A 9624-nucleotide genomic window follows, 5' to 3' on the forward strand; every position below is an offset into this window, starting at 1 on the left:
CAGTAAAATGTCACTGGCTTTGACTTGTTTTGTCACATTTTGCAACCGCAAAGTTCTGTGTTTCTTATGTGACCAACTTCTGTAAAGCAGAGCAGAGCGTAATGAGGAAGCAGAAGAAAAATAATAAATGCTTTTCAAATGATTTCCTATAACAATCTAAAAAAAAAAAAAAGCACACTGCATGATTCTGCTACCACCGTGTATCATGGCAGGGTCCAGGCTATGACCTCCAGAATGGGATAGAGTCAAGTAATATTACTTTAATATCATTCACAGTGCAGCATTTTCTTTCCTCACATCAATATTTCTTTCTTTTAATCATTATTATCTGATTTTCCCCTCCAAACAACTGAAGCTTATGAACGAAAAAGTCTAAAATGTTACATGTGACTTACTTTATCATCTTCTTTTCCTATGCAGGTGAAAAAAAAGACGTTTTTGTATCCAGAAATGTCACGTAAATAAAAAACAAAACAGTATTCCCTGAGGTTTATGATTTATTTTAATTCCCTGTTTCTATCCAGTGTTTGTTACTCCACCAGGTTAATGTCTCGCATCTCCGCCTGTCTTTAAATGTTCTCAAACCCTGTGTTTATGATAGCTATAGATATTGGAACTGCAAAAGATTTCAGGACGAGCGCCGCCGCCACGGAAAGTGGGAATACTCCAGGTGCCGTATACGAACGCGAATCGGTTTGCTGGTGCTAATTGGTGTTGGGGGAGGAAAATCTCCTGGTGTGTTTTGGTGGAGGGGGGTAAATGTGGGCATCTTCAAAAATTGAATTGAAAGCACCTGAGCGTGGAGCTGAGTGTGGCTGAGGTCGAGGCTCTGCTGCCGTAAAATGCTCCAGTCAAGGCTGCTCTTTGTATTGTGAAAAAAAATCTGTTCCTTTCTTTTTCCTTTAATTTCTGTTGACTAATCACTTTTTTCTTTTCTTTTTTCTCCTTTCCCCCCACACAGCATCATAAAAACCAACCCGCTCTACTTGGAAACGTCTGTGTAGGATAACATGTAGGAAAAAGAAAAAACCTGAACTGTGATTGCTCCGGCTTTTTTTTTTCTTCTTCTTCTTCTTCCTCCTCACTCTTTTCAGGGTTTGCTTGTGGACAGAAACAAAATTGCTTGCAAGGAATATTTGATGGATTAGAAGGAGAGGAGTGGGTTGTTCGAGATTAGGATTACAGGGTGTAATGAAGTGGTTAGAGGATTCCCTCACAGCCTGGTCACGCGGAGCCGTTTGTTTCTCTTTATACTGGGAGATGTGAGTCAGGCTCCATGTGCTCCTGGTGTTTTCTTATTTTTATTTCAGAAGGGGAGCATTTACTGTGTCAAGTTTGTTTCTCCCAGATACTTCTCCACTGCACTTCCCTGTATTATTTGAATCATTATGTCGTTTGCATGCCCCCTTCAGCTTCCTCCCTCCCCCGATCTTGTCTGGCGTGTGTGTGTGTGTGTGTTTAGTTGAGACGAGGGTCTTAAAAGACAACCGGATGCTTTGGCCTCTTCTTTCGAAACTGCTAAGGTAAAGAGAGGGAGAACCTCTTACCCAGAAAGCCCATTTCCTCCCTGACAGTCATGGAGGGGTTTTAAAGACAACCACACACACCAGTCGAACGTTCTGCTGTGCAGGCTTGGTCGGGTAGGATTTAAAACATATCCATGACAGGCTACGTGTCTCTCCCTTGGCACCCATCCAAGATGTATTGGAGTGAGCTGAACCAAAATAAAAGCGCCCTCTTGAGAATCGGCCTGCTGGGGTTGAACACTTTTCAGCTGTCGAGAGACTTCGTTGTAGAAATATACCACGAGCGGCGAGAAAGACTGAAAATGGGCTCACGCTATGTAAATAAATCCTTTCTGTTTGACTTTTTGGAAGTCACTTTGTCTTGCAGATAGTTATGCAGCAGACGTAAGTACAACAACATTATCTGCTGGTTGGCTCAGCTTAATGGAAAGAAATGGCTAGAAAGAAAAAGTATAGTTAGCAGCGTGACTGTAAGGCGTCTTGGTGAATTAGAAAGCATGTAAAAGTTGAAAAACTTGCACTGCGCAGATGAATTAGAGACAGTGATATGTTTAGCATTTGTTTCATGGCTAATGAAAACCTAAAAACAACAGAATATTACATAAGCAGACCAATTAAAACTTTTTTTAAAATTACACAATCACATGAATCACGCTGCTGATGGTAAACAGTCGTTGATTTTGAGCCCTTGGTCACAATGAAATAAATTTGGAAAGTTAAGTGGAAGGGAAAAAAAATAGGTAGAAATAGATGCACAAACAACTGACTAGCTGCAGCCTTACGAAGACCAAACCAAACTGAATTCAAGAGTTTTTTTAGGATAATCAAAAGGTTTGGACTGAAGCTGGAGATGTGCTGCGTTCCAGTTACGTTGCACGTGGGTTTTGACGTTACATCCAGGTTAACAGCTAATGGGAATCATGAAAATAAATTTGTCTAAGGGAAACGCAGCAATTAAAAAAAGAAGTCAAATTTTTCTACAAAAAGGTTTTGCGCTTTTTTTATTTTTATTTATTTCTTGGCTGCATAAAAAAAAAATTATTTTGCAAAACTGCCATGGAAACACTTTTTTCGCATCACACAAGTGACGGTTATCAACAGCTGCACATTACTACTGGAGGAAAACATGAACAAGATCACAGGAAGTAGTAGGACTTTAATTTGTCCTTTTTTGGATTTTGCAGGCGCTACTCGTTACATTGATTTTATTTGTTTTTTTTACCCCCACCTTAATTTTTTAATCTAAAAAATTAAATAAAGTTTGTAAAAGTTTTACAAGTTTTGTAAAATAAACATGTTTTCATCACAGCTTGCTGCGATATGGGGCAGCCATATTGAAACTCAAAGTCCGAGCCAAGAAGTCGTTCCAGTTAATTTATTCCCCCGACTGGGAAATCGAAACTGGCCAGAAAGTCGGACTGACTTAAACCTCACTGATAATCTATTGAGCGTTATAGCATTTAATAGCTTTGGTTTATTAACTATCCTTCATTTACAATTGAGATGCATTAGCCTACACTGATTGAAATGCTTTAATTTGGGAGCAGAAATCTGTTTTGGCTTTAATACTTCAAACTGTGGAAAACCATTGTTCATTAAGCTGTTTGGTTGCGCTTGAAACTCACCCTTCTCTCTTTGGGTCAGGGGTGAACGGGAGATTTTCTGCACAAGTTAAAATGTGACTTGGGTCTGAGGTTAATAATTTATGCTTTCATAGGGAAAAAAATTGCTAACAGGACAAAACACCCTCCACGTCTGTGTCACACTTACCCCATGTCTCTAACTTGCTTTGGGTTAAATCCTGATGCTGGTCGGCGTCTTGGGGAACGAGGTTTAGCAGTTCAGCACTTTCATGTGCTGGGATATGATTACGTCTTGTAACTGTTGCTAAGCAATAAGTTAAACCATGTTGTTTTGTCTCCCGTGTTGCAGGGTCGGTGTGGATCCAGATCAAGACCTGCAGCCCTCTGGCGACAGCTTCCAAGTCCTCCAGGGGGTGAGGAGCTCACTCACATCCACTTTGGGAATCTCTGGATCTCTGCCACGTTCCGAACACGTTCTGTTCCACGTTCTACTGGGGTTTTTTTAGTTGTTATTTTTTTGTAGTTCATGTGATCCAAACTCAGGTAGTCTAGACACTGAAATGTAGTCTCAGAAAGAAGAAGACAAAAGTAGACTAGGGAAGCTGTGTGCTGTCAGATGTTATTTTAGGACTGCTAGTAACTGGTAACTCTTGTTCAACCTGTTGTTGACTCACAGTGACGTGTAAAACAGGATGTGATTTCTGTTATTATACTCTGCTGCTATGGCAGCAGAGTATAATAACAAAACATCTTCCCAAAACATCTTCCCAGCTACAGTGAGAGCAAATCTGGTTCACATGCCAGCAGCTTTAAAGTTTTGTTTTTGATTGAAAAATACATGGATGAGGCATGACATTATGAGCACTGATGGGTATCATGAATGACCAGTGTTGTATAAAGTACTGAAATCTCAGAGTCAAGTAGAAGTATAGGTACCTCTCCAAAATATGACTTTGGTGAAAGTCCAAGTCACTGACTGAAATGTTACTTGAGTTAAAATCTTAAAGTATCTGAAACGTCTTGTACTTGAGTATGAAAATTACTGTAAAGATAGATGTACTCAAGTAATGTAATGAAAAGTAGAAGAAAAAAGTAAAACAAGGCAAATGCAGTTTGAATTACATTTTTATATTTTGGTGAACTTTTCAAATACACTTAAAATAATGTACACAACCAAGTGCAGGCAAAATTAAACCTGCTAATAGATACACCTGCAGGCATCATTTAGTTAAGAAAATTAGGTGCTTTACCTGTACCACAAGGTTAACTTAAACCTGCTTTACAATTGAACCAGCTTCTGACATAAACCACATATGCATATGTGGTTCATGTCGTATGGGGTTCCATTTGTGTCCGACTTTGTTGCAGTCAATCAGTAGGTGGGGTCAAAACACTAGCGTTTCTCTCTCTCGCCTTTTTGTAACAAGTAACTAAATCACACATTGAAAATGTATCGGAGTAAAAGTATGCAATTATATTTGGAAATATAGTGAAGTAAAAGTGAAAGTTATCAAAAAATTTTATACTCGGGGAAAGTAATAAGTACTTTACTTAAAATATACTTAAAATATACTTAAGTAAAGTAGTGAAGTGTTTTTACTTCGTTACTATACAACACTGTGAATGACACTGATTGTCTATTTGCTGTGGCATCTGCTTGTGGTGCAACCATAAGTAAAAATGGTAAAAAAAAAAAAAAAAAAAAAAAAAAGGTAAACTCTTCCGGGGATGTGCACAGATAGACACTACGACATCCTACAGCATCTGCATTTTTCTTCTGGACAAAAAAAGAAGTGTCCTTCTGAAATCTTTGTTGCTTTTAAGCATTCATAGTGCATGTCCCAAGGTAACATGTCTGGATTTAGCTTATGCTGTCATAGCTCCAATTCTGTCCGACAAAATTTTGCTACCAATTTTCAAGGCTTTTAGCTGAGTTCATTAATCATAAGTCTCTAAGAATAATTTCTGTCCTATATCTCTCTGCGAGTCGGATCCACACGTTAAAAAGTCAGATAATATTAAACCGATTTGCATGAGTCTCCTTATCAGTCACTGTAGCAGGAAAAACAAATGACTGGTGCTGTTGTCTGATTGCATTCACTGTGAAAAAAGCAAAATGTCATCTTTTTTTGTTTTTTTTCCAATCGTGCTTCTCTAGGATGGAAACCAGGATGAGGGCCAGAGTAAAACCCAACAGGAGAGTGCCTGGCTCTTCAGACTCTGGTATACATTTGATCACAAGTATCCTTTTTTTAGTGTGTGTGTGTGTGTATAAATCCCATGTGATTCAGTCACAAGGTAAATATCTCAGATAATCCATCAGGATGACTGCCTGGTCCACATTTGCTATGCAAATTGGTTCCTCCTGGATTAGATAATTTGACATGATTGTGAAAAATGTTTTGCTTTTCACTCCCACCGGGCTGCAACAACAGACTCAAGGTAATGCCTTTAGCGACTCATCCTCCCATTTCCTCCAATCTTCCCATCTCTGCTGAACAATTGCCTCTCCCAGGTGGCTGATTGTGTTTCTGTCTCTTTAAACGAAGCAACTGCGTTTCCCAGAAGGGGAACACCCCCCCGTGTTGCACGCCATTTTGGAGCCAAAGAAAAGCAGCAGACCATTTGATATACATCAGGTTGTTTCTCCCGAGTGCAACCGACCGCGGGTGTAAATATCCAAACGTGGTGCATGGGACCAGCGGATTCCAGTCGCCACCATTTGAACGCGCCACTTAGTTTTCCAAAGCAGCTTAGCCTGGTTAAGCTGAGTCCTTCACTGCAAAATCACATAAACTCACTGAGGCGTTTTGGTCTAGTGTCTAGTCCAAATAACTTAAAATGAGACAAAACTAACTTGCAAACAAGTTATTTAGAAGCTGTTTTTATGTTGATAATTCTTTAAAAAAATATTTAAAAAGTACCAGCCCACTGGCAGATTATTCCACCTAACATGGGAGAAATGTCTTGTCATAAGTGAAATAATCTACCAGTGGAACTGGTACTTTTTTAATCAATATATTAGGGAATTATTGCCTTAAGACAAGTTTCCATATCATGCTCAAAAGATATTCAGTCAGTTTTCTCTTAATTCGAGTGTACCAAGATACTTGCACTCACAATAAGACCAAAAATACTTGGTAAAACGTTGTGTTTTTGCAGCGTATAAAAAAAAACAATTATTTGTTCTCTGCAGATTGAAGAATCCAGATCAGGTGTAAAAACACCAAAACGATCTCAGCAGCACACATCCCTCTAAAATATTAAATTTCTGTTGTAAAGTTTTACTAAAACCTTCTATAACTTTTGTTTTCCAAGTTTAAGTTCAACCTTTTTATTGAGATTTTTTTTTTTTCAGATTTGCAATGTGTGCCTCTTACTAATTTTTGAATGTTTTCTCTGGATTTCCCTTAATTACTTCCCAGTTACCTTAAGCCTATTTTGACACACAGCGGTCCACCTCTGACCTCCACTCTGCCCAGTTACTGTGGCCCACTGGCGAGTTGCCTTACCAGTCCACGGGCATATGAAGTGAGTATTTGTGAAAAAAAAAAAGTTTGTTTTTATATATAATATGTAAGCTTAAAATCTACATTTGACGAAAATATGCACATCTGTTTTGCCCCACTTATTGTTGCACTAATGTGTGGAAATACCTGGTTTGTAGAACATGTACAATGTGAAGCTGGTAGACTTTCTGTGTAGTACTTGAAAGATAAATACCTTATTTGAGGGTAAGAAATTAAAAATGAACTTAATTAAAAATCCCAAGGTATTAAACTCCAATTACTCACCATTTAATCTGCTGTTTTTTTAAAGCTGGTAAATGATTCTGAAACACTTTTCTAACACTAAAAGAGCCTTCAGGGGCCTGCCTTTCTAAAACATAAAGGCACAGCTGGAATATGGAGAGAGTGTCATTATTTACAAACATCTAAGGATATTAAAAAATTATTATTATTATTATTATTATTATTATTATTATTATTATTATTATTATTATTATTATTATTATTATTATTATCTAAAAAACCATTTTCAACAGGTATGTATTGATTGGATTGATTGGATGTGTAGTTGCTCATTGGCAACAGAGAAAAAAACAGAGAGTGAGGACTTTCGCTTTTCCCCAAAGATCTTCTATGCAGGAAAGGTTGGTGAGAGTCATGAAAATAAAACCAAGAGAACAGATTCCTCCTGATCTAGCAAACTCTTCCCTTCTGCTGCTAATAGTTTTTACACCAGGATAGGAAAACATATTTTGGCTCTAAATGGAAGACACAATATAAAACTCAGGGACAAAAACACAACTATATATAATTTATTTATTTTTAGAAAATTGAAGGATTTCTTGATTCTAGCCTTTATGAGAATTGTGATTTAATTTCTGCTCCCTTTAAAAAGGGGAAAATACTTTTTCCCATAAATTTTACATAAAACTATATTTAATCTGTGGTAAACTGAAAGATATACAACAATAAAGAACCTTTTTAAAAGCATTTGTTTTTCAGCTTTAAAGAACGTAATAAAGTTCAGATCCTTAAATGTGATTTTATTAATATTTTTTTTTTATCAATCTAGGGTTATTCTGGTGCTGTAGATTTAAAACAAACAAACAAACAAACAGCCAAATCGGTGTGACAAACTGTCCTCAGAGCCAAGACTGTCCCTGAATGCTTAAACTGGTTTCTTCCTCTCTGAGTATCCACAGAGCCGAGGCCTTCGGCAGGCAGCATTTTAAAAACGGAGGGATGAGGAGGGGGTGAGCATTGTGTTGGCACAAAAGAAGCTTTTCAGCTCCGGCTCAAAGATGACCAGTGTTCTGACAGACTCTGCCCTCTGATATTTAAAACACAGAAATGCCCATTGAAGCTTCGGTTACACTCACTTCACTTTCATCAGGGCTCCTTTTTGTTCTCTCTTCCACAAAACATGCGGGGGATTTATTTATTTTTTTCCCCCCTCCCACTGAAAACGATCAGTTCCAAACTGGATTCCTGCACATAAAAGTGGATTGTATTTAATTTGGTTTCTGTCATTTTCAGCTGTAAGCGATGTAGATGAAGATGTTTTCTCCCTGCGGTCAGGAAGCTGCAGCCATGCCATGTCCAATCTGGACGTAGGGGGCTGTCAGTGTAGCCAGCCACGTGGGGAGAGCCCGGATTAAATAAAGCTCAGTGCCTAGTTCCTCTTTAATTATGGATATTATGAAATGCCTCTCTACTGAAACTGATATGAGACCTTAAAATGCTGCTGCAATTCATAATGCCTCTATAGCTGGCTTAAGCTTTTTTTTTCTCTTGTATTTTATCCTTAGAAGTTGAAATTGCAAGCTGACAGAGGGGAACAAATTGAAAATCCATCAGTCTGCCTTTTAACAACCCGCCCCCCCCCCCCCCCGCCCCCCCCCCACTGTGACGACCTGAATTCAGACCTTAATCTTTACAACTGGGCCACGAAATTTACAGTTTCCTGTTCTAAAAAAAACCCCACCCCAGCTACTTTGTTGACATTTACTGCTCGAACGGGACTAAATTCAGGATTTGTTTGGGCCTGTTTTGGGCCAGATGTTAATGCTCTTTGTGCTCACGTGATTGCTGCAGCAGCAGCAGCAGGAGGAGGAGGGGTGTGTGCACGATCAGGGAAGGCTGTGTGTTTCTACTTTAATTTGGAGGGAGCTTCTGTTAAACTATTTAAGAGCACAACCGATTTCAGTGGATTAATTTCCAAATGCTTCTTCTCTCCCCTTAAAAATAGTTTCCCAGTAACACGTAGTTATGTAATTTTTTGTTGTTGTTGTCGTATCCAGTGAGCTGAAAAATCCTTTCATTGACTTGGCATTGACTCCTTTCCACCCCCGGTGGACATGGGGTGGCTATTGAATTCCAGCTTCCCGATCAGTCCGGGTTGTTCAGCTGTTTGTCGTTCAATCAGAACGAAACATGTGTTTTCTTTTGGATCTGGGGCATTTGTGAGTCATCTTTGTGCCTGTTACACTGGGCATATGTCTGATTCAAGGCAGCCTGTGGTTTCCTGTTTTTATCTTAGCGCACTAGTTGCTGCTGTAGTGGCTACCAAATGAAAGTCCCTCTCACAACTCATCTGAAAAAACCCTCTCTATCTCTAGTTAACTAACATCTCTAGCTATCTCAAGCTGATTAACATGTTGTTAATTAACTAACATATCTCTAGTTTACTAACTGGCTAATGGACATATCTCTAGTAGCTAACTGACGTAGCTCTAGCTAACTAACAAATCTCCAGCTATCTGCAGCTAACTATCATATCTCTATCTATAGCCAACTAACATCTCTATCTGTCGCTCTATTGATTTATAAAGACTTGGCTTCTGCCTTTTTGTTGGTTTGTAAAATAGGGTTTTATTTTGTTTTCTTCTTTTTTTCTTTTTGCAATGGTGTGTATTTACCAAAATAAAGCTAATCTGAAATGAAAGCTCCTCTCAGATGGCTGTAATCCAGTTTCCCTCGTGAGTATTTATACTGTTGATGTCCATT

At 38.6% G+C, this 9624-nt stretch overlaps 1 protein-coding gene across 2 annotated transcripts in view; it reads left to right on the forward strand.

Annotated features, from left to right (window-relative positions):
• slc9a7 (solute carrier family 9 member 7) overlaps nucleotides 1–9624 on the forward strand; it is a 33030-nt gene that overhangs the window by 19658 nt on the left and 3748 nt on the right. Inside the window, exons 13-16 of one of the 2 annotated variants that reach the window (XM_081606613.1) lie at nucleotides 602–670; nucleotides 3459–3522; nucleotides 5268–5350; nucleotides 6535–6640. In XM_081606613.1, coding sequence (XP_081462739.1) covers nucleotides 602–670; nucleotides 3459–3522; nucleotides 5268–5350; nucleotides 6535–6640 — 322 coding nt within the window. The remainder of the gene's footprint in view (nucleotides 1–601; nucleotides 671–3458; nucleotides 3523–5267; nucleotides 5351–6534; nucleotides 6641–9624) is intronic. The other variant, XM_008407620.3, reaches the window with a different exon arrangement.

This window comes from Poecilia reticulata, chromosome 4 (genome assembly GCF_904066995.2).
Source record: "Poecilia reticulata chromosome 4, P_reticulata-male-v2, whole genome shotgun sequence".
Lineage (NCBI taxonomy): Eukaryota > Metazoa > Chordata > Actinopteri > Cyprinodontiformes > Poeciliidae > Poecilia > Poecilia reticulata.